General features: G+C 35.7%; 1 protein-coding gene across 11 annotated transcripts in view; it reads right to left on the reverse strand.

Annotated features, from left to right (window-relative positions):
* UBR1 (ubiquitin protein ligase E3 component n-recognin 1) overlaps positions 1-26,218 on the reverse strand; it is a 143,599-nt gene that overhangs the window by 78,809 nt on the left and 38,572 nt on the right. For 7 of the 11 annotated variants that reach the window (XM_036245932.1, XM_036245900.1, XM_036245916.1 and 4 more), the window contains 13 exons: positions 22,372-22,471; positions 21,518-21,646; positions 17,439-17,619; positions 14,688-14,749; positions 14,291-14,401; positions 13,512-13,577; positions 13,153-13,254; positions 9,185-9,248; positions 6,711-6,835; positions 4,413-4,465; positions 1,183-1,285; positions 574-622; positions 27-181 (listed from right to left, as the gene is read on the reverse strand). In XM_036245932.1, the coding sequence (XP_036101825.1) occupies positions 27-181; positions 574-622; positions 1,183-1,285; positions 4,413-4,465; positions 6,711-6,835; positions 9,185-9,248; positions 13,153-13,254; positions 13,512-13,577; positions 14,291-14,401; positions 14,688-14,749; positions 17,439-17,619; positions 21,518-21,646; positions 22,372-22,471 (1,300 nt within the window). Of the gene's footprint in view, positions 1-26; positions 182-566; positions 623-1,182; positions 1,286-4,412; positions 4,466-6,710; positions 6,836-9,184; positions 9,249-13,152; positions 13,255-13,511; positions 13,578-14,290; positions 14,402-14,687; positions 14,750-17,438; positions 17,620-21,517; positions 21,647-22,371; positions 22,472-26,218 lie in introns of all 11 variants that reach the window. The other 4 variants (XM_036245928.1, XM_036245936.1, XM_036245927.1 and 1 more) reach the window with 4 other exon arrangements.

The following is a 26,218-nucleotide window of genomic DNA, read 5'->3' on the forward strand; positions in this document are numbered from 1 at the left end:
AGAAAAAATATTTCAAGTATACATACCATCTGGAGCATCCCTTCAGTCCACAAGTTAGAATCTGTGACTAATGCCCGCTCAAATATGGTCCTGAGAATGTACATCATGATATCACAATTTAGAAGGTTAACCACTTTGCTGAAAGCAGGACAGAATTCAGGAGGTGGTGGTGGCGGTAATGCTATAGTGGGTGGGAGATGGATGGCAGAAGAGACAAATGGGTAAATTTTTATTTGAATTATTCTGCATGCTAAATTGTAAATCTCAAATCATCTATTACATGAAAAACAACACATGATTTTTGTTACCTTTATAGCACTGAAAACATCAGTGTCAAGAGAAATATGTCAGTATGTCAATCACCCAAAATAAACTCCATTTATTATAAATTTAAAATTCTATTACCACTAATGTAGGCCATATCTTAATATGTGAACAAGAAACAAAGGGTTCTTTGCATTTGCATTAGTTGCCCACTCTAAATAAACAACAAAACAAAACACTATATACTTGGCTGATAACAAAACTACAGAAAATAGTCAAAATGAGTCAATTTGGAATCTCACTTTTTACCTTCATCTTTGTTTTCTTGTTTTCTCTTTTTCTTCTGCATATGTTCAGCCTACAAGAAGAAGAAGAAGAAGAAGAAAGGAAGAAAAGAAGGGAAGGAAGGAGAGAGAGAGAAAGAAAGAAAAACAAAAAGAAAGAGAAAGAAGAAAGAAGAAGAAGAAAGTCTATCTTTAAATATACTGCTTGGCAAACATGAAACAAATGAAATACTTTGAAGCAGGTAGGAAAGATCCACCAACCTACCAAAATATTTTATATACTAAAATGTGCATTCAAAATGCTGCCCTGTTCCAAAAACAAAATGGCTGTTCTAGGAAAGGCCACTGCAAAATAGATGGGTAATACCCCTCCTCAAGAATTTAGTGCCCATTCTCAGTCAACAATATTTACTTAGTGTCTATTTTTGGGGTATTTTTGGTATAATTGAGAAAATTTGTATATTGCCTGTATACTAGATAATATTAATGACTCAATTTAATTTCCTAGATGAGATAATGGCCTCTATTAATGAGAACCAGAAAGAAACAACAGATAAACCAGAAATTTCTCTCTGGAATTGGAAAGCATAAAAGCATTTTAGGTTTATAGTCTGAAGAGGATACCTTTTCCTACCTTGCTATGCTGTGTTTTGGAGTAATGATAAAAGTACATATTGAAGTCTTTTAATGATTCATCTTTCAGTTCATAAACTCCATGGCCTGATACACCTGGTTTCCTAAATAGAGAGAAATACAGAGATGAATTGTGGCATTTTGAAGTGTAGAATACAGACAAAATAAGAACCTAAATATTGATCTAAAAGTCAAAATCTAGAGGAAGAAAACATAATTATACTCACTCAGCTTGCTTAAACTAAAATGATAAATTTCATTACAATAGCAAAACTAAAAACCTACACTGTATACTCAAAGTCCTGATAACAGCTAAACTGTGTTTCATAATATTAAAATTCAAACAAATCTGAGGAAGTTTATTTTATACTACAGAGAACTGATCTCATGCCCTTAAATCCCTAAGGATTATTTTTTTAGCCTCTGAAGACTAAAGGTTGTCTGTTCAACTAAAGTACATTATATTAACTAAGGTAAAATCTAAAATGGTAGTGAGACATCATGTCCTCAGCAAGTTGTAGATAAAAATATAGTGTTGGATCCTCTATACAGTACTGTAAGGAGAAGCAGCAAAGCCAAAAGGAGTACACTATATCTGCTCTGCACATTTAAACAACTTTTTGTTTCTATCTAATTCTTTTTTATTTTATTTTTTGTCCTCACCTAAGGACATTTTCTACATTCATCTTGACAGAGAGAGGAGGAAAGGAGGGGCGGGGGAGAGAAAGAGAAAGAAACATTGACGTGTGAGAGACACATCGAGTGGTTCCACCCACACAACCCCAACCATGGCCGGGAACAAACTGCAACCGGGAACAAACTGTGCCTTAGCGGGAACTGAACCCAGGCCTCTCTGGTCCGTGGGCCGATGCGCCAACCACTGAGCCAAACCGGCCAGGGCTCTATCTAAGTCTTAACTGAAATATTTCACTGAACATTATTAGAGCATTAAAAAAGCTACAACCTAGCCCTGGCCGGTTTGGCTCAGCAGTTAGAGCATTGGCCTGCGGTCCTGAGAGACCCGGGTTCAGTTCCTGCTAGGGGCGCGAACCTCGGTTGCAGTTTGTCCCCAGCCCTGATTGGTCGTGTGGGTGGCAGCCACTCGATGAGTCCTTTTCACGTCGATATTTCTCTTTCTCTCTCCCTCCCTCCCACTCTGAGAAAAAAAAAAAGCTACAACCTATTTTTAAAGTTATTTGAAACTAGTAATTTATCTATAAATACAATAACATAACAAGTAGAAATTTACTACCAGTACCAACTTCAAAACATTAATCCAATTAAAATCTTATTTCCATTTTATGCATCTAGAAGAATCAACGAATTGTAAAATAGTTAAAAAAATTTTTTTCTTTATTGATTTTAGAGAGAAAGGAAGGAAGAGGGAGAGATAGAAACATCAATGAGAGAGAACATCAATCAGCTGCCTCCTGCATGCCCCCCACTGGGGATCAGACCCGCAACCTGGGCGTGCACCCTGACTGGGAATCAAGCCAGCGACCTCTTGGTACATGGGTTGACACTCAATTGCTGAGGCACACTGGCCAGGCTAGAATAGTTTTTTTTTTTTTTTTTTAAATGTGTTTTTATTGATTTTAGAGAGAGATGAAGGGAGGGAGAGAGAAACATTGATGTGAGAAAGAAACATCAACTGGTTGCCTCCTGTGTGCACCTTGAATCCACAAGCTGGGTGTGTGCTGTAAATGGGAATCGAACCAGAGACCTTTTGGTGCATAGGCCAATGTTCAATCAATTGAGCCATACTGGCCAGAGCATAAAATATTTTGTTAAACCTACAAGAGGTTTTCATGTTAGGGATAATTTTTCAACCTTGGGTGAAAATACTTGTAACAGTTTAAGGTAACTGTGTTTTACTTTTGGACAGCGATTTTCAGATTTTTTCATCTCATGGTACACATAAACTAATTACTAAAATTCTGAAGCACACCAAAAAATATTTTGCCAATCTGACAAAAAGAATAGCTATAATTTTGATTCATTCACACCAGAGAGCTATTTTTGTGTTGGCTGTTGTCATTTTTTTATTTGACAAGGGTGAAAAGAGGTCAGTGCACCTGATTCAATAGTCAGTATTGCGTTTTAAAAATTCTTGAGGCAGCCCTGGCTGGTTTGGCTCAGCGGTTGGAGCGTCGGCCTGCGGTACAGAGAGACCCGGGTTCGGTTCCCGCTAAGGGCATGTACCTCGGTTGCAGTTTGTCCCTGGCCCTGGTTGGTCATGCGGGTGGCAGCCACTCGATGTGTCCCTTCACATCGATGTTTCTCTTTCTCTCTCTCTTCCTCTCTCTCCCTCCCGCTCTATCTGAACAAAAAATGGAAAAATGTGCTCGGGTGAGGGTAAAAAAAAAAAAAAAAAAAAATTCTTGAGGCATACCAGTGTGCCTCCTGTGACACACCAGTTGAAAATCACTGCCTTAGGACACCTGCTGCATGACATTTGTGTGTGTGTGTGTGTGTGTGTGAGAGAGAGAGAGAGAACACTCCCAAACTGAATTAAAATATGTAAATTTAAAATAGGTTGTGTATCGAATCTGCCCCAAGTTCAGTAAATACACAATTCTTTTTAAAAACAAATAAAAAACCTACTAGAGAACAGTCTAAAATTAATATATAAAATGAAAGTTTAGCCCTGGCCGGTTTGGCTCAGCGGTTAGAGCATTGGCCTGCGTTCTGGAGAGACCTGGGTTCAGTTCCCGCTAAGGGAACGTACCCCAGTTGCAGTTTGTCCCCGGCCCTGGTTGGTCGTGTGGGTGGCAGTCACTCGATGTGTCCCTTTCACGTCGATGTTTCTCTCTCTCTCTCTCTCCCTCCTACTCTATCTGAACAAAAAATGGAAAGATGTCCTCGGGTGAGTATAAAAAAAGAAGAAAAAAAAATGAAATTTTATAAAATAAATTTACCAGAATAAAATTTATAGAAATAAATCATGGCTTAGTTAATGGGAAAGAGACTATAGGAAAGGTTTCTTTGTTACATACTAAGGCACTTAGTATCACACATACAGGTATTTCTCATTCACCTGCCCAAAATACTCATTTCTTCAACAAACATGTATGAAATGCCTACTTGTGTGCCCCTTGTTCTCCTTCTAATCTGTATTCCATTCTTGTTCTTGAAAGTGCAGGCAAGAACTTCAGAGCTTCTACAAAGTATCCAAAGTACAAGAACAAAGACTGTCTACTCTCAGAATAAGCATAACCATGAAGTACTTACTTAAATGTGGCCACTTTGTTTATGACATTTTCTAAGCCAGTTTCATTATTTTCCTGTTGAAACAATATTTTGGTCATTTTACCTCATGTAATGACTTTTTCTTCTTTTACTGTGAACTAAAATACATTCTCAACAACATTCCTGAAGTGCCTTATTCATAATAAGTAAAAAATCAATTTCCAATATAAAAAACTAGGTCTAAACACAATTAGCTTTGTTTGGAGGGAACAATTTCTTAATAGAGGTAAGACCTATGTATAAATTGCTTAAGGAAGAAATTTTATCTAAATTTGCCCTCATATGCATGTACACACACACACACACACATATGCATGCACACACACACACACACACACACACACACACAATAGTTCAAAGAAAAAGAACTTTACGTGGTATGTTCATCACTCACACCATTTAAGCATATACCCATGATGTACTTCCTAAAATCAAGGTAACAAAATAAATGGGATCTACAGCAAAATACCTAGGTAAATGTCCAAATATATTCTGGCTTCTACAATTATAATTTTTTTTCTAATTACCCTGAACTTTTCTTTGAACAAGGATTTTTTTTTTTTAATGAAGTCATTTAAAAATCAGGAAAAGGACCTAGTCAGGATACTCAACTAAAATCAGATTCCTATAGTTTTGCAAAAATTAAGAAAGATTCCTTTAAAATAAATGTACTTGGTGTAAGGAGTGAAAAGTTAGGTATACCTAAAGCATTTTTTTTCTTTTTTACAAAGTATGGTATGTATATTTACCACCAGTATGTGAAATTACTTTAGGTGACACACAGTTATATATTTTAAATAAATATTAATTTATTTTAATATGTATTAAAAAAAATAATCCAGAATACCAACCTACTATTTCACTGTTATTATTGCTTTAAAAGATGCTAAGGAGCCATGGCCGGTTTGGCTCAGTGGTTAGAGCAACGGCCTGCAGTCCATAGAGGCCCGGGTTCAGTTCCCGCTACGGGCGCGTACCTCGGTTGCAGTTTGTCCCCGGCCCTGGATGGGCCGTGTGGGTAGCAACCACTCGATGTGTCCCTTTCACGTCGATATTTCTCTCTCTTTCTCTCTTCCTCTCTCTCCCTCCCACTCTATTTCAGCAAAAGATGGAAAAATTGTCCTCGGGTGAGGATAAAAAAAAAAAGATGCTAAGGAAAATGTAAGTAAACTGATTTTAAAATGTATTCATAATTTTAAATTGGTCAAAGGATATAACAAAAATTATACAAGTGATATGCCAAATGGTTACAGTTTTAAAATTAGTTAACAGGAACTAGATTTATCAGGGTGATCACTTTGTAAGGTATATAAATGTCTAATCTCACTATCTTATACGCCTGAAACTAATATAATATTACATTGTTAACTGTAATTAAAAAATAAATTAATTTTTTAAAAAGTAAAACTGGAAAAAGATATAAATAAAAAGATACAAATTTGGCGGGTGTGTGTGGTAGAGAAGGACCAATATTCAAAGTTTATCTCTATTCTACTTCTCTGGAAAGCCCTGAGAGTACAGATAAGTCTAATTCTCTTTTAAGAATCATTGTTCTAATTCATAATTAAATTTCAAGAAAAAAATATAAAACTCATAATCTTTAGAACTATTACTTAAATGTCAATATATATAAAAACATAAATATCGCCAGTGGCAGACATGAGAATGTACTCTACAGACCTCCAATTAGAGGAAATAGAGATACTAATACCAGCTCACTCTTGGGAGACCTGGGAAAGCATCACACCTTGTGTAGGCTACCCAGCAGTCTAGCATGCACCTATCTAACCTTCCTTCTCTCTTTCCTTTATCTGGAATCAGACTTGCATCACAGTCTTATGGTTCCCCACCAGTCTTTCCCAGCTTGCTCACCATTTTCTTTCCTAGGCATTGTTCATAATAAAATCTAAAATGTTTTATCTTGACATCTGCTTCTCAGAAGACCCAAACTAACACACCACCCAAATAATCTCAGTATTTCAGGTAGCCCCTCACCTTTTCCTTTGGAAAAGTCTTACGTTAAACAAAAAGTCAAGGAGTTTCTTGCTCTAAAATGTCTCCTAAATAGCCAGAATGTTTCTAAATGTTTCCTAATGCCCAAAAGCCCAGACTTAAAGTTTATACCACTAAAGAATGAATGGTGATAGTTTTACATTCGCAGAATTTGCTAAACAAATTTTCCTAAAACTTCGAAGTAGCTTCCAATTAAAGAAAAAGAAAAAAAAAAAAAAAACTATCTCATTTTGAGGTGAATGAAATACAAAACAAAATTGATCTTACATTCTCAGGTAAATTTTTGGCAATGGCACTGTGTGGCATGGGTTCAATACAAAGCAAGTGAATAATTTCTCTCATTGTGACCTCTTCTTTGGTCACATTTCCCACTCCAGGTACATAACGCTCTCCTAATACAAACAATAAAAAAAAAAAAAAAAAGTAAAGCAATTAATTGCTTTCTATTTAAATCTCTTCCTACCAGGAGCACTTATACACAGAACACTGCCTTAAATTAAGTCTATGAGAGAGGGACTGAAAATTATTGGACATGTTACTAAAACTGAACAACAGAAGTCTATTTGCTGAAAGAAGGAGGAAGAAAAATAAAGAAATCTAAAGAACACAGGCCTTCTCTTTCTTTTACACACACACACATACGTATACATACACATACTCACACATTATAAACAAGGCCCCTCTATTAAATTAGCATGTATTTCTAATCCAGAAACAAGGCAGATGGCATTGAATAAGCAGTGGCCATCTTTGAATAACAGCTTTTCTTTCAAGATCTTCCTCAATTTTGTCTTTACTTGTTACTTATGAAAGAACAAAGTGAAAACTGAAAAACAAAATACTTAAATATGTCTTTATGAGTTAAATGACAAAACAGTAATATGTATCAGGAATGACTGATGTTGCTAAAATGCCCACATAATTAGGTTTCCATTTTCCATCTCAATAAACTAGCAAATAGAGAGAGAAAATAGCTAAATTAACAATAAGAACTTCACTGATGTTCATAGGGTCTAATTCCCATTGCCTGAGGAAGGCTTCCTATATCTGGCCGTATGCCATCACTAATTTTCAATAGTATAACATGTGTACAAAGTCCTATGATATCTACAAGAGGTTAGTAAATAAGTAATCCTTTGCCTAACAGATTTTATGAATTCTACAAATTAGCCAAAGAATGACTATGTGTTAAATAAATTCAGTTCCAACAGACTTATTCCTTTTTATATTTGTAAAGCACTTTATAATTTTATTGTTTTCACCAAAAACAGTGTCCCTTAGATTTTTAGTTTAAAAGGAACCTGAGATCATGTAGATTACCTTCACATTTTACAAATCAGGAATTTGAGAACCAAAGAATGTAAATGGCATGCTCTTGATGGTTGATATGAAAGGCCAAGACTAGTTCTTCTGATTCCTAATCTGAATCTTTTTCTACTTTTTAATTTTTTTCTCCATTATAAAATCTGATTTCATATAAATGTAGTTTTTAAAATGATGATTCCTAAAATTAATGAACTTAGGAATACAGTTAAGTATTAACTAAAAATCAAATCACATAGGAGAAAATAACCCCATAAATGTGAGTAAAAACAATAAAAGCAAAACAAAAACAATAATAAAATAGTACAAATATAAAACAGCAAAAATATAGTATAGTATTAAAAATTTTTTCATAAAGCATCCCAATAAAAAATACAAAAATTCCCCTCCAGTTTTTATAATTTAATGAAATGTATCACTAACTTTAATTTGTCCATTTTTTCCATCAGTTTCTTATGGAATATTCTGGACAGGAAGCATTAGTGCCTGGACAATTTATATCTCACTTAGCAATGAAGGTTTACCATACTTCCTGCTGAGATAAAACAGCTAGTCCAGCCATGACTAGTTTTGCTCAGCAATTAGAGCACTGGCTTGCAGGCCAGAGAGACCCGAGTTCAGTTCCTGCTAAGGGCACGTACCTCGGTTGCAGTTTATCCCTGGCCCTGGTTGGGTCATGCGGGAGGCAGCCACTCGATGTGTCCCTTTCACGTTGATGTCTGTCTGTCTGTCTCTCTCTCTCTCTTCCTCTCTCTCCCTCCCACTCTCTCTGAACAAAAAATAGAAAAATGTCCTCGGGTGAAGATAAAAACAAAACGAAACACACAGCTAGTCCAGCAACTAGCTCTGGCAAACTAATAAAATAAACCCATGTTTTCAGATTTAGCTAATGGCTAGAATCCTTACTAGGAATGTTCTGCTGCACTAAAATAAGAAACAAGAACCAAAATGAGAAATCAGTGACTTTTACTTAGCTGGTAAAATCAATAGAGACTATAACACAGAACATACAAAAGTAAAAGTATGGCCAATCTTTGCACAAAATAATTTAACAGAATGACACAATAAAAATATATGTTACTTAGACCTATGTTACATTAAAATTTCATTAATTACTGAAAATTTTTAGTATTCAATGTATAGGTATTTTTCATCTACATTTCTATCTATAATAAATATCCTAGACTGCTATAAATAAGTCCAAACAATTACAAATCAGATACTGAAAAGTAAAGATGTAATACCTGTGTTTTTTTAAAAGCTGAGTTTCTAAGCATATCAATCACATTAGTCACATTGCTATATATTCTATGCTATATTTGTGAGAAGAGTAAAATGATAAATTATAGATCTAATTAATGTTCTCTCTAAAAAGTAACCCAACCCATGGTCTATTTCAAAACATGTTTTAATCTTACCCACAATATAGATGAGAACTTGAAGCATTTCTTCTATTAATGTATTATACTGTTTAATCAAATCCTACAGAATTGAAAAACAATAAATTAGTTGAATAAGAACCAAAAACCTCCACACAACATATATTTCTGGATCATACTCATGGTCCCTCTAGTCCAGTATTTTCTTTCAGACTAAGCAACAGAGAATTATGAGATGAATAATTCTTTTCTGACATAAAATTCAACAATGTTCTTAATACCTGGCACATAATAAGAACTCAATTACAACTGTTAAATACTATTATTGTGTTAATTATTCCCCATATAGCATTATATCAACAAACTAATTCTAATCTTTAATTTTTCCTCTACTACTGGCTTCCTTCTTGCCTGGGTAGGTGAGGCAGTGGCTTCAAACAGATACCAAATAATTATGGTGAGAGTACCTTCCCTAATACACCTCTAATTAAGTTCTGTTGTAAATTAAATATATATTTTCACCAAGTACAAAACATGACTAAAAATTAGCTTTGTATTTTATATCCTATTCATAGCCCTTTACAAGTAACTTCTAATTTGAAAAAAGAATAAAATAATGTGACTCATAAATTCAAAGTAGCCAGTACAAATACTAAAACAATGAAGATGTGACAACACTTCACAAGACAAATTATAAACTGTGAAAAACGTAACAAATACAATAAATAAATATCCTTATTAAATAAGAAAGTTCTACAAAAATAGAAAAAAGGCAAAGAACAGGAATGGATTATTCACTACAAAAGGGGAAAAGAAAAGCCAGTTATCATGAAAACATGGTCAACATCACTGATAATTAAAGAACTACAAATGAAAATGAAACACCATCTTTCACCTATCAGATCAACAAAGATTAAAAATACCAGTGCCATCTATCCCAGTACCAGAACCCAGTCACAACAACACATGCAAAGTAGTAACCAAAGGATGTTACTGGTTATCTATTACTTGCTCTTTTATGGGCTGGTCTTCTCACAAGTATCTAACCCAGTGATCAGCATCTATAGCCAGTGGATAAAATACAGCCAAAAGGCTGTTTATATATGGCCCCAGTAGCTAGCAATAATTTTTACAGAAAACATGTGCAATCAACTGGATGACAGGAAACACTAGCATTGAGCCTCAATTAAGTAACATGCTATAACAACAAAATCATTCTTTTCATTAGTAGACTTGTATTACAAAAACTTAAACTCAGTTATTACTGTTATTTTTTTCTTTATTGAAATTAGAGAGAGAGAGAGAGAGAGGAAAAGAGAGAGAGGGAGAGAGAGATAGAAACATTGATGAGAGAGATCATCGACTGGCCGCCTCCTGCATGCCCCCAACTGGGGATTTGGCCCACAACCTGGGTATATGCCCTGGCTGAGAATTAAACTGGCAACCTCTTGGTGCATGGGTCGATGCTCAACCACTGAGCCACACTGGCCAGGCCAGTTATTATTATTATATTTTTAATTTCATTAACAAAAATTGTGTAAATTTATTTTCTATTTGCTTCAGTACCTACATTATACTCAGTATGGTCTCTTGGCCCACAAAGGTCAATTGGAATTATTGCTAAAAAGGGACCAATTACTGTTTCATCAATTCTAACTTTATTTATATATAATTTAAGTATGTAATTTTGTGATATCATTTTTTTATATTTACATTTATTCACTACACATAGGTTTTCTCTTTTTTTAATTGTTGTTCTTGTTTTTCATTTTCCAAAGGAAGCTCATATTTTAGGCTGTTTGGCAGCTTGTTTTTGGTGGATGCCAAATTATGTGCATTGCGGTATTAAAAGGTAATTCATCATCTAAATATATGCTACAATAAATACAATCTAGTAAGGCAAAAGCAAACAAAACAGTGCCATTACAGATATATATATATATATATATATATTGCTACAGAAAGCTTAAATCAAAGTAACTTTTCTGAAAGCAACCTGACAATACATATTTAGAGTCTTAACAAAAAAGTACACTAGCCCAGCGGATGTGGTTTAGTGAATTGAATGTCATCCCCAGGACAGAGAGATCCCTATTCAATTCTTGGTCAGGGCACAAGCCCGGTTGCGGGCTCGATCCCCAATAGAGGGCGTGCAGGAGGCAGCCGATGGATGTATCTCTCTCATCAATGTTGCTATCTCTCTCTCCCTTCCTCTCTCTCTAAAAAAAGATAAATAAAAATCAATTAATATTTTTAAAAAAAGAAAAGAGAAAGCACACTAGCCCTGACCAGGTAAGCTCAGCTGGTTAGAGCATCGTTCCGATACACCAAGGTTGTGGGTTTGATCTCCAGTCAGGGCACATGTAAGAATCTTGTATAAGAATCAACCAGTGCCCTGACAGAGTGGCTCAGTTGGCTGGAGTGTCGTCCTGTGCACCAAAAGGTTGCTGGTTGGATTCCTGGTCAGGGCACGTGCCCAGATTGCAGGTCTAATCCCTGCTTGGGGTGCATATAGGAGGCAACTGTTAGATGTTTCTCTTTCACACTGATGCTTCTCTCTCTCTCTCCCTCTCCTTTACTCTCTCTTAATCATTAAAAGTATATTTTTTAAAAGAACCAACCAGTGAATGCATAAATAAGTGGAACAAATCAATTCTCTCTCCTCTCTTCCCCTTCCTCTCTTTGTAAAATCAATAAATAAAAATTTTTAAAAAGAGGAAAAGCACACTGTTTTGTCCAGCAAATCCACTTCAAAGAATTTATCTTAAAATAATTAGGCAAGTGTTTAAACCTTGAGGATTCAGAGATGTTTTTAAGACTAAAAATCTAAAAGCTCTTTTCAGCAATAAGGAACTAAAGCAGCAATTTTGAACCTTTTTCATTGCACAGCACACACAAATTAAAATTCTGTGGCACACCAAAAATAAATTTTTTGCTGATCTGACAAAAATAGGTATAATTTTGCAGGATTTACAAAAAAAAAAAAAAGTAACTACCTATGTTTTTTTTGCTCCAAAGCAATTTCTTTAAAAATAATCAGGTGCCTATACTTGTAATATAAGGATTTCTTGTACCAAGAATTAACCAATCAGATGCAACTTTATTATGTGATGTGACCAATAAGATGCAATTGTGTTATAAAACCTATATATTTATGGTTCAAGACAGGTCATTCAGCCTGGCTGGTGTGGCTCAGTGGTTGAGCATCGACCCATGCACCAAGAGGTCTCTGGTTCAATTCCTGGTCAGGGCACATGCCCAGATTGTGGGTCCAATCCCCAGTGTGGGGGCATGCAGGAGGTGGCCAATCGTTCTCTCTCATTGATGTTTCTAGCTCTCTCTCCCTCTCCCTTCCTCTGTCTCTAAAAATCAAATAAAATAAACAAACAAAAACCAGGTCATTTATACCAGATGGCTACTGTTGCGTTGGCTATTGTTATTTTTTTATTTGAAAATCTAAGAGAAAAGAGGTCAGTGCCTCTGACTCGTCAGGTATTGCATGTTTTAAAAATTTTTGTGGCATACAAACTGAAAATTGCTGGACTAAAGTATAATGCATTCATATAGTGCAATACTATATAGCCATTAAAAATGATAATGTAAGAAAATGATGTCGTTGTATATTTACTTAGTGACAAGAAAAACTTATCACAATATTTTATTAAGCACAGAAAGCAAATTACAAACCAGCATATACAAAATAATCCAATTTTTGCTTTAAAAACAAACAAAACACCAAGACTTTCATAGTGACGATTTCTAGGAGGCAATATTTCATGTATTTTTCTTCATTTTTTAAAAATCTATATATTCTAACTTTCATGTAGTAAAAAGAGTACATATGGATGTATATCTAAGAGTACATGTATGTATATGTAGATATATATGCATGTTAAATGTATGTAATTTTTTGCAGATATAAAGAATAAAAATATTGAATATGATTAAAATTGTTAACAATAACATATTATTTGAAATTAATTCACATCTCAGTTTCTGTTGCTTACCTGGTCTTTTGTGGATATCGTCTTGTTAAAAGCATCAGCAAGTTCATACCTCTGAAGTACTAGCAGTAAGAACTTATTGGGATCCATTAAAGATGCACCAATCTGTGAAACACACACAGAGTCACAGTTCTTATGTACTGAATGGGAAACATTTTGTCCCCAGTTAGTACAGTCAGAAAAATTATAAGTAAGTCTGCAGAAGAAAATGTAGTAGTCCCTTCCATTTCTATGAAATCATATTTTAACAGTGAGAAAAATTTAAATATATAAAAAAAGTTTAAAATTACAATTTCTCTTATTACAAGAAATCTAAGAAGAAAGTTTAAGACATAAATATCAGAAGGAATTTCAATAGGTACCTGAAGCATAATGATATCTTTATCATACATTTCTTCTCTGCACTTAACATCCTGGTAATAAAATACCTATAAAATAAAATAAAAAGTAGATATAAAAGCTACAAGAATGATTTTTATCTCAAACAGAATTCTCAACAAAAACTATTCATAAAACTTTCTCTAAATAGAAACCCCAAGAACTTCTTAGCGGCAAAAAATGAGTTTTAAATCTACAAATCATTTGAAGGGATTTGTGAGGATAAAGTTTGAGAAAATGTGGCATGAGAATACTTCAGAGTTAAAAATGCTCTATATTAGTTATTACTCTCAACATGTATAGCAAAAAAATTATTTCCCCTAAGTTTTAAATACCCACTTCAATAAAAGTAAACCAATTTCTACAATCAATCATAACACCATTTCCCTCTCAAGTGGTATATTTACAATTTCTATTTCCCCACCTTCTAGGAAACGCCCTTCTCTTTATTTGCTCTAAAACAGAAAGAAAAATTATAAGGTGGGCTTCAACTAAGATAGGTGGTAGGAAGGCTACCAGTCCCCAAGTAAGGTAATTTTCAGAAAAGACTTAGGTTAATGGGCAGGTTTCCAGTGGTACCACTGCCTCTCACCTAATCTAACCACTCAAGAGACATGGGTCACTATAACTTTCATTTCTGACTTTATACAAGAAAACAGAAAGCAAATACTCAGCAAAATCCAGGGACACAAAGTAAAACTATGTTTTTAAAAAATCAGAAAATGAACACATTCATAAATGTGAATAATCAGCCTTCCCATACCTGGCTAATGAGAGAGAGCCCATTTCTTCTCCACATCTCAGCAACAACCTGGGCAACTAATACAAGACAACGCAAAGGATATTCCACTAGAGCCTCTACTTGAAAGTCCTCCTGAAACAGAGTGAGGACAATTTCATTATTTCTCAGAAGGCTTGGATGTGTCTCAAAGTTATGGCAGTATATATTCCTCAGTATTCTCATCTGTAAAATGGAAGGGCTTGAACTAGATGACTCCAATTCCCCTATAATTCAGATTTCAATGTACTGTATATAGATATAAAATTACTAAATGGGAATTATTCATGTGTTTCAGAATATTATTTTTCTTCCCACTTATCAACAAGGTGTTCAGAATAGAATACGTATCAGCAAATCAACACTTAATACAGTCACTTACAAAAGGCACAAATTCATGCAGTCTTGCAACAGCACCCAGCCTGCTTAAACGCACATGAAGACCTAAAGGTTAAAAAAAAAAAAAGAAGGAAAATGAAAAAGTGATAAACCGAGTTAAATTTGTTTCTTAGTTAACTCAAGTTTAGAAACTTGTGAGATTTAAATATACACTTACTAAGTTTAGAAATGACATCTCAGAACGTAAACTTGAATTTCTAATTTTTAAAGTGTTACTAATATATTTAAGATCCTACACTATGCAAGGTATGCTTATATATCATATAAAAATAATATGCTGCTTCTCAAGATACACTTATTTTGCACTTAGCCAAGCACCAAAAGACCAAAAACTCATCTAAGTATTTCTTTTTATAAAAGTAGAAGTGACATAAAATGACATGTCCACTATACACACACACAAAAAAAAAATAACTAAAAATGAATCAAAAGCCTAAACTTAAGAGTTAAAATTATAAAACTCTTAGAAGAAAACATAGACAAAAGGCTTCATGACATTGGATTCGGCAATAATTTCTTGACTATGACACCAAAAGCATAGGCAACCAAAGGAAAAATAAATTACTACATAAAACTTAAAACCTTTTATGCATCAAAGGATACTATCAACAGAGTTTTAAAAAGGCAATCCACAGAATGGAAAAAAATATTCGCAAATCATGTATCTAATAAGCAGTCAACATCCAGAATATATAAACAACTCCAACAACCCAACAACAAAAGATCTGATTAAAAAAATAGACCAAGGATTTGAACAGACATTTCTCCAAAGAAGATATACACATGGCCAATAAGCACAGGAAAAGATGCTCAATATCATAAATCACAGAGAAATGTAAATCAAAACCACAATGAGATATCATTTCATACTCATTAGGATGGCTATTAAAAAGACCAACAAGCCCTGGCTGGTTTGGCTCAGTAGTTAGAGCATTGGTCCACAGACTGAAGGGTCAGGGATTTGATTCCTGGTCAAAGGCATGTACCTGGGTTGCAGGTTTGATCTTCGACCCCTGTCAGAGCCATGTGAGAGGCAACCAATTGATGTGTATCTTTTTCACACTGATGTTCCCCTCTTTCTCTCTCACTTCCTCCCTTCCACTCTATGTAAAAAATCATTAAAAAAATATCCTCAGTTGAAGACTGAAGAAAAACAAAACAAGACAAAACAGAAAATAAGTGTTGATGAAGATGTGAAGAAACTAGAATCTTTGTCCATTGTTGACAGGAATGTAAAATGGTGCAGCTGGCATGAAAAACAATATGGCAGTTCCTCAAAAAATTAAAAAAGAGAATTACCTTAAAATCCAGCAATTCCACTTATAGGTATATATCCCAAAGAATTGACAACAGGACTCAGACAGATATTTGTACATTCATGTTCATACCAACATTATTCACAATGGCCAAAAGGTGAAAACAACAGAAGCATCCATTGATGGATAAATGGATAAACAAAATGTGATATATACATATTACAGAATATTACTTAAGTTCAGAAAGAAAGAAAATTCTGATATATGCTACCACAGAGATAAACTTTGAGGACATTTTGCTAAGTGAAATAAGCCAGTCATAAAAGGATATGTGTATGATTTCACTTACATGAGGTACCTAGAGTAGTCAAGTCATAGAGACACAAAGTAGAATTGTGGTTTCCGAGGACTGCAGGGAGTGGGGAAGGAGGAGTTATGTTGAATGGGTACAGAATTTGAGTTTGGGAAGATGAAAAAAAATCTAAAGTTGGATGGATGTTGGTGATGCTACACAAAACAAAGTACTTAATGTCACAGAACTGAACACTTAAAATAGTTAAAATGGTAAATTTTATGTTATGTATATTTTACTACCATTAAAAATGTACACTTCTGCCTGGCCAGTGTGGCTCAGTGGTTGAGTGTTGACCCATGCATCAAGAGATCACCAGTTCAATTTCCAGTCAGGGCACATGCCCAAGTTGTGGACCAAATCCCCAGTGGGGGGCGTGCAGGAGACGGCCAATCGATGTTCTCTTTCACTAATATTTCTATTTCTCTCTACCTCTCCCTTCCTCACTCTCTAAAATCAATAAAGAAAAAAAATGTACACTTCTGCCTAGCCAGTGTGGCTCAGTGGACTGAGCATCATCCCATGAATTTAGAGGTCCCAGTTCGATTCCTAGTCAGGGCATATGCCTGGGTTGTGAGCTTGATCCCCAGTGGGGGAATGTAGAAGGCAGCTGATCGATGTTTCTCTCTCTCTAAAAAAATCAATAAAAAATATTTTTAAAAATATGTACACTTCTTAAAATTGTTAAAAAAATAAAACCTGACAGGGCTAGTTTACATGACAATGCAAATCAAAGAATGAATAAACAATATCTATGATCTTTTTCTTTCACTGGTGAAAGAAAACAGTGACACCAACCACACACTTGTGCAATTAGGCAGAAAAGAGGTTAAAAACCAGCAACAAGATTTTACTATACTGAAATCTGGATGGAAGATGAGTTAACAAGTTAGTCCTTAAGTGTATAGTATAGGGTCCATTAGTTGACCAAGATCACAAAAGGCCCAGAACATAAGCATCCTTCGTTGTTCAGTGACAGCTCTTTAAAGAACAGTGACAGATCTTAAATGCAACATCTGATCTAAGTACATCACTACAAAGTATAGAACAAAAATAGAAATGTTTCTACTACTCTGAATACCTAGGAAACAAAGCTAATAGAAACATGCAAAAAACAAACACTCACCAGCAAGAGTCCTAGAGAGTGGAAGATGTATGCTTATGAGATCTTCAGATACTCTGTAGGACTTAGTTTCCAAAGTATGACCACACAATTGTACTACTGTCTTGTTGCTACACATAAAACTTGTACTACACCTCATCACAGCTTTGTGACATTCTTTATAAGCCACTAGTAAGAGTTCTTCCTAAAAGAAAAATGCAAGTAAATTGGCAAATTATCTACTTTACCACATTATTCAATAAATATTTACTAAATACAAGCACAAAATTGTTCTATGTATTACCAGAGCTACCTTCATAGGATCTGCAAACCAGTATGAAATATAAGACAGACAGAGGCACACACATGCAATGAGAATCAAAGTAAAAAATTGAAGTACCATGTAAATGATTGAAACTAATTACACTGAGAGGACAAAAAAAAAAAAAAAAAGAATCACAATTAGGAAGACATATTGTGAAAGCAACTTTTGAGTGGGGTCTAAAGAATATGCAGAATTTACTTATGGAGAAAAGATGAGAAAACAATGGCATTCATTGTAAGCAGAGATACAGAATAAATAACGATAAATAAGGAGAAGTATACCTCCTGTTCAGGCAGAAGAGAGAAATAAAAACTAGAAAAATCAAAGGGTTTATTATGGATGGAATTAATGAGCAATTAAACTGGAAATATACGTTGGCATCGACATGTGAGTACATTCATTTGTGTCTGAAGTATAATAATATAGGAAACTCACTGCTTCAATAATTAATAGTTGTCAGTAGAATAAAGAGAGTAATGTTAGGAACCAAGGAATCCAATAGAAAGATTACCACAAAGTCTAAGGGTAAAGAGATAAGGGTCTCAACTAGAGTGGGGCAGTCAGGGCAAAAAAGAATGAACCTATAATAAGTTAGGATTATAAAATAAATTTAAGATTAGGAAGATTCAAATCTGGGTGTGTTTAGTAGGGAGAGACAAGTCAAAAGTTACTTTTCTTTTTTTATTCCTCACCAGAGAATATTTTTCTACTTATTATCAAATAGAGTAGGAAAAAGGGAGGGAGAGAGAGATAGAGAGAAACATCAATGTGATAGAGCCAAATTGACTCGTTGCCAACCGCACGACCTACCAGGGCCAGGGACAAACTGCATCTGAGGTATGTGCCTTGACTGGAATCAAACCTGAGACTCTTGGTCCACAGGCCAAAGCTCTAACTGAACCGCTGAACAAAACTGGTCAGGGCCAAAGGTTACTTTTTTTTTTAATACTCACCTGAGGACAGTTTTGCATTTATCTTCAGATAGAGTGGGAGGGAGAGAGAGAGAAACACTGATGTGAAAGAGACACATCGAGTGGTTGCCACCAAAACGACCCCAACCGGGCCAGGGATAAACTACAACCGAGGTTTCGTGCCCTTAGTGGGAACTGAACCCAGGACTCTCTGGTCCGTGGGCCGACTCTCTAAACACTGAACAAAACCAGCCAGGGCCAAAAGTTACTTTTTTTAAAGACTTTCTCATACTGATTCTATCTTGAAAAATGAATAGTATGATAAAATAAATTTTGAGATTATCCCTCTTAGAAATTAGCACATTAATTAAAAACTTTAAGAAGTTCAGGCCCTGCCTGGCTGGTGAGGCTCAGTGGTTGAGCATCGAACCATGCACCAAGTCTCCGGTTAGATTCCTGGTCAGGGCACATGCCCAGGTTGTGGACCAAATCCATAGTGGGAGGCATTCAAGAGGTGGCCAATCGCATTCTCTCTCATCGATGTTTCTATCTTTCCCTCTCCTTTCCTCTCTAAAATCAATAAAGAAATTTTTTTTAATTAAAAAAAAAAAAAGAAGTTCAGGCCCTGACCAGGTAGCTCAGTTGGTTAGAGCATCATCCCAATATGCCAAGGTTGTGGGTCTGATCCCTGGTCAGAGGTCATATACAAGAATCAACTAATGGCCCTGGTCAGTGTGGCTCAGTTGGTTGAGTGTCATACTGTGAACCAAGAGGTTGCCAGTTGATTCCCAATTAAGGGCACATGCCCAGGTGACAGGCTAGATCTCCCCCTCTCTAAAAATCAATAAAACATTTTTTAAAGTTTGAAAAAAATCCTGTTTGAATTTGTTCATCCTAGCATTTCACAATCTTATGTGAACACAACTTTTTTTCCCATCAAAAACCTGTTAATAATTTAACAGAGAGAATGCAGTGGCTCTGAGATTTCCTGTAAGAACGAATGTATGAATCAGTGTCATTAATAGAACAAGATTAGTCAAGAAGAGAACATGTAATTGTAAGTAAAAGGAAATGATGACAACTCAATTTATTATATTCTGAATTTGAAATATAAGTGTAAGATCTAAGCAGGAATGTCTAGCACACAAACAGAAGTGATATTACAACTTGGGGGAGTCATCTCTATGAAGCTTTAATTGTGGTGGTAGAAATCAAAAGAGACTATTGGAAAATGTCTCATTTAGTAGGCAGAAGAAATTTGAGAAAAAAGGCAATCACTAATTGAAATGGGTAATCAACAGAATTATTAGGATAATGAAAGTTTGCAAAAATTAGAGGGAAAGAAAGTTTCAAAAAGGTTAAGGTACTCAACAGAATACAATGCTATAGACATTTTAAGAAAGACGGGAACTTAGAAAAGACCTCTGAATTTGGCTACTAAATAGGTCCTTTGAAATTTTTTCAAAGAGCAGTTCCTGTGAATTGGTAAGGGCAGAAGCCAGACTCTAAAGAGGTGTTAGAAGCGAAAGAGCAACAATAGTAGACACAAGTGACTTCAGAAGGTTTGGCAGATGTCAAGATGAAAAATAGACAGGTTGAGCTCATCTCCAAGAATTATGCATGCCTTCCATAAGACTGAGAGGAGCCAAATATGCGTGCTGTGATGTTGCTGGACAGTATTTCCTGTCTTTATTCTATAAAGCTACTGTGCTAGATTAAGGTATTTTGTGTCTGTGAGAATGACTGTCACTAATTGCTGGTGGTGGAGCAGAAGAGAAAAAAAAGGGCAAGAATGCAGTTTACAGAGGTAGCAAAGACAAGTAAGAGGACTTTTACTCTTGTTATTTATTTATTTTTATCCTCACCCGAGGACATTTTTCCATTTTTTGTACAGATAGAGTGGGAGGGAGAGAGAGGAAGAGAGAGAGAGAGAGAAACATCGATGTGAAAGGGACACATCGAGTGGCTGCCACCCACACGACCAACCAGGGCCGGGGACAAACTGCAACCGAGGTACATTCCCTTAGCGGGAACCGAACCCCGGTCTCTCCGTACTGCAGGCCAACGCTCTAACCGCTGAGCCAAACCGGCCAGGGCTACTCTTGTTATTTTTAAGGATAGGGGAATCCTATGTGTTTATAGGCACATGAACAAAACAATGGGAAATACCAGAGGAGACAACTAAGGAGTAACATAGGTTGGGACAAACAGCCTAGGTAGAGACATTAGTTTTGGAAAGAGATAAGAAAGAGACCAACAGTGAAGATACAAAGAAACTTAGTCAGTGGACAGACTGTGGTGAGAGGTAGAAAGAAACAGAAGAAAATGAAAGAATTTGGTTCAGATGTCAATTTTCTCAGAACAGAAATAAATGAAATCTTATTCCCAAAAACAGAATCTGGGGCAGGATTGTTATTTAAAGAGGGTTATAATCTAAAATTATTGCTTAAGGAAATATATTAGTCCTATATTTTGAAATTAATTTTCTTAATGGTTTAACACATGTAATGAAGCACTTAACTGAATGAATAGCTATCCTTCTCCATTGTTGGAATATTTAAAAGTCTATGTTATGTGGTCCCAATTGTGATATTATTTACATTTATGTCCAAGGAAATAAATAAATAAATACATGTGTGTTGTTGTATTTTTTTAAACCCCACTATTCCTAAGGTAAATAAAACTATCATAGAAAACATTTTCTAATTGTGAAAAACTGAATTTTCCTCCTATATTTAATAAGACAAATTCAAATATGTAAGAAACTACTTAAATAATAAAACTTTACATTAAGGAAGTTTCAACATAAAACATTATAATAACCACTAGAGCACTTAAACACTGTTCCTACTAATAACTTTACTTACATCACAAGCACACCACTCTTGGAACATGAGTAAAATATTCTTCAATTGCATTTGTATAGCAATGGCAGCCTCCCAGTCAGGATCCACTTCTATGTGCTGTCCAACCTGTCTTCTGATTTCTTCCATTCCCTGAAAGAAGAGTGGTTATATATATATGGGCTCTCTTTTTTGCTCCTCTACAAGCAAAATATAAAATTATCAGGATTCATATTCATATATGCATAGTTTTTTTTTAACTGTTGAAAGTATTACAAATGTCCCTCTTCCCCCCTCCCCCATTGACCCTCTCCTTTCTTCTCCCACCCCCGTCCTGCTTTCACCAAACTAATGTTTGTGTCCACTGGTTGTGCATATACGCATGTAAGTTCTTTGGCTTATCTCCCCACCCCCAACTACTACCTATCTCTCTGAGGTTTGTTATGCATAGTTTTTTAATACGGCTGTTATATTAGGTCAGAATGCATGGGTTCAAATTCCAGTTCTGTCACTTTCTAGGTGTGTGAGCCTGATCAAATTATTTCTAAGTTTCAATTTCCTTATCTATAAAAAAGGGGGATAATAAGTACCTCGTAAGGTTGCTATGAGGCTCAAAACATATAATGCATTTAAAGTGCTTACTACAGTATCACATGGTAAAAATTCAGTAACATTAACAGCAATAATAGAAGTTAACTAAAGTATAGAAAGATCTATTAAAGCAGGATCATGAGGCAATGTTTAAATTTTATTTCTACTTTGCTAGATATATTCTTCCTTTAAAAAAAAAAACACCAAAATTTGCTTTAAAAAAATTAAAGATGGGTTATATTTTTTAAAATAAATATATTTTACTGATGTACAGAACTATATCATACCTGCATACAGGTAAGAATCTTCAAAAAAGATCGAAAACCTTCAAGGAACTGTATTCTTAATCTTTCTGTCCATACCGTGGGCTTGCTGATAAGGATATACCTATAATTTTAAGAGACAAAGAAATATTTCACTTCCCCATTTTGAGATAGTTTAAGGTACTCAGGGCTATAAACAGTGTTGAGTCATCAAAATTATGTATTGTAAATTCTTACAATTAGAAGCTCTGGGCAGAGGTATATACCAGCAAAATGTGAATGCTCCACAAGAGGCAGATGTCAAAGCTAAGTCCGACTTCTCCACTCAGAAGTTAGTTCTGATTAAATTAACCCGAAGCAACCTAGCCTATCACAGTTGGATAACTATAGTACAGATCTTCTAAGACTCTTTATACTCTTCATCCAAAAGGCCAAATGAAATCGCCTTCAGCCTCAAAATGCATGTCAACACTGCATGTGTAGAATGCATGCTGTTTGTGCAAACTATGTCAGAATATTTTAAAAACTATAAAATACTTATTGTGTACTAAAATTCCACCCTTTTCTTCCCCAATGACAAAAAGTCATGAGAATTACAGAAAATTTGCCACACACACACACGCACGCATGCACACACAAATATAATACTTTGTTCTAAAACGATATAACTTAGTTGTTGATGCTCAGTGTGTAATGACTAAAAATTTGTGAACATCTGCCCTGGTTCTCCAGAGCTATTTATTCCTGCTACCTGATTTCAGTACAATAAATATACTACAGTGGGGGAGGGGGCAGATCAGGAGATTTGAACTGGTTTCATATCTAATAAAAACAATGTTTATCTTGAAATGACTTCTCAGGAAGGACTCTAACAATTATAAAAATTATTTTGCACTCAGCCAATCCAAATCAATTCCTGATAAATACCAGGCATTAAGAACATAAACATGTACAAGACACCCTGTCCTTGAGTTCCTAAAGATAGTGGGGAAAAGAGATACATATACTGACTGGACACTGCAATCCAATGTTAAGTACTAAAAGTAAACAAAGCAAAATAAATACAAAGGAAATAGGAACATAAAAAGACAAAGCAACAAAGACAGAAAAAATGTTTTGTTTTTAAATTTGTAAAGATAGTAAGAATTATAGTTTCATTTTCCTTTTTTAAATATCCAATATAATATAGATACTAATGTAATGTTGAAAGTATATTAAAAATATCATTAGGGCCCTGGCCAGTTTAGCTCAGCGGTTAGTGTCGGCCTGTGGACCAGAGAGTCCCGGGTTCGGTTCCTGCTAAGGGCATGTAACTCGGTTGCAGTTTATCCCCGGCCCCGGTTGGGATTGTGTGGATGGCAACCAGTCGATGTGTCTCTCTCACATCGATGTTTCTCTCTCTCTCTTCCCACCTCCCTCTCTCCTACTCTATTTGAAGATAAATGCAAAAATGTCCTCGGGTGAGGATTAAAAAAATAAATTAAAAAAAATATGTCATTAGGCCCTTATCAAATAAATAACTTCAAAATACATGAATTCGCCTGTTAGAGCGAGGGCCCGTGGACCAATGAATTGCAGGTTTGATTCCGGCCAAGGGCACATACCTCAGTTGGGATTCGTCCCCAGCCCTGGTTGGTGTCGCCTGGTTGGGGTCGTGTGGGAGGCAGCCACTCGAGGTGTCCCTTTCATGTCAATGCTTCTCTCTCTCTCTCTCTCTCTCTCTCCCCCTCCCTCCCTCTCCCCCTTCCACTCTATCTGAACAAAAATGGAAAAATGTCCTTGGATGAAGATAAAAAAAAAAGAAATACACAAATTCCCTTTCTAAATCTTTTTTTTTAAATCCTCACCTGAGGATTTTTCCCCCATTTGCCTTCAGACAGAGTGGGAGGGAGGGAGGGAGAGACACAACATATTGACCGGTTGCCTCCTGCACGACCCCAACCAGGGCTGGGGGCACAACCTAGGTACATGCCCTTGACTGGAATTAAACCTGTGACTCTGGTCCACAGGCCGACAATCTAACCACTGAGCCAAACCAGCCAGGGATCTAAATCTTTCTTTTAAAGTAAAGGTAAATACTAAAGTTTAAAAGTTGTCACAATGAACAAATGGCATCAAAGTTTGCTTGTCTTCTAGACTGTTACTCAAAGTACACTAACCAAAAGCATCAGCATTATTTGGGTATTCTTTAGGAAAGCAGACTCTTAAGCTTTAGTCAGACCTACTGAACAAAAACCTGCATTTTAACAAGCTCCCCAGATGATTTGCATTACACTAAAATTTGAGAAGTACTGTTCTAGAAAATTTATATTTCTAGTTTTTAGTAACCTCACATAGTTCATGCCTGATCACTGTAGCAGATCTAACAAACAGAAAAGATGTGAAGGATAAGAAGAGAGGAAAAAATAATGAAGGAAAGGAAAAGGAGTCTGTAGAAAAAATAGGTGGCAAAAGCAGTGGAAGGAAAAGAAGAAAAGCAAGGGCAGGATGGGAGAGTAAGGGGTTGATTTGGTTTGAGAGTCTACTATCTTTGTCAGAAATAGGAACAGGTTAGAGTAACAAAAGGATAATATTCACTTAATAAAACCAAAGTTCAACTGCATCTCTTTTTCCAAGTTTCATTTTCACAGTGATTAGCAACACAGAAACAAAGTATCCCAACAGATACCTTCCATAGACTGAGTGAGAAATGAAACCAAATTAATAGAGGTTTATTATTTTAAATGATCACAGTATAATAACCCCTTCCTTCTACTAGACAAACCTCAGAGTACTGTGTTCATTTCTTGACAATTAACAAAAATGGTATCTGTTCAACTAAAACAAGTTCAGTAGAGGAGGACAATGATTTAGAATTTTAAATATGAAATGAGGCCCAGCCAGTGTGGCTCACTGGTTGAGCATTGACCCATGCACCAAGAGGTTGCCAGTTGATTCCCCATCAGGGCACATGCCCAGGTTGTGGACCAAATCCTCAGTGGGGGGCATGCAGGAGGCGGCTAATCGATGTTCTCTCTCATCGGTGTTTCTTTTTTTTAAATCCTCACCCGAGGACATTTTTCCATTTTTTTGTTCAGATAGAGTAGGAGGGAGAGAGGACGGGAGAGGGAGAGGGAGAGGGAGTGGGAGCGGAAGCGGGAGAGGGAGAAACATTGACGTAAAAGGGACACATAGAATGGCTGCCTCCCGCACGACCAAACTAGGGTCGGGGACAAACTGCAACCAAGGAACGTGTGCTGAGAGAACTGAACCCAGGTCTCTCAGGACCGCAGGCCGATGCTCTAACCACTGAACAAAACCGGCCAGGGCTCAGTGTGTCTATCTTTCTCTCCCTCTCCTTTCCTCTCTCTCTAAAATCAATAAAAAGAAAATAATAATAAATATGAAATGAGTATGGTTGAAGAAACTAATGCAACTCAACCTAGTGAAGACTTGGCAGATATATATGCCTGCTATCTTCAAGTTAAATGAGAATTAAAGCTGTTCTGAATGGACAAAGGGAAACAGATCTATAAAACGAAAGCTACAAAAAGATAGTTAAATATAAAATAATAAAATTTTAAAAGGGGCTACTCAAAGGTTGGGATGTACTGGTTGAAAGAATGAAAATTGTCTAAGGCAGACTTAATAGAGCTTCTACTAGTACCAACAGACATTAAATACTGAGCTACAGTCAGGTAAGTAGCATAGATGGTGAGACTATGGAGAGCTAGAAATTCTAGAATTCAGACTTTATTCTGGAAACAATTAAAAGACATTAAGTATTTGTGGTTATTTCTATCTGATTTAAAAGCCGGTTTCAGGAATAAGTGATGAATAAGTAAGTATATAGGGAAAGTGTAAAAGTAAGATATAACTGCAAAATTTCTAC

Source organism: Molossus molossus, unplaced genomic scaffold (genome assembly GCF_014108415.1).
Source record: "Molossus molossus isolate mMolMol1 unplaced genomic scaffold, mMolMol1.p scaffold_m16_p_1, whole genome shotgun sequence".
NCBI lineage: Eukaryota > Metazoa > Chordata > Mammalia > Chiroptera > Molossidae > Molossus > Molossus molossus.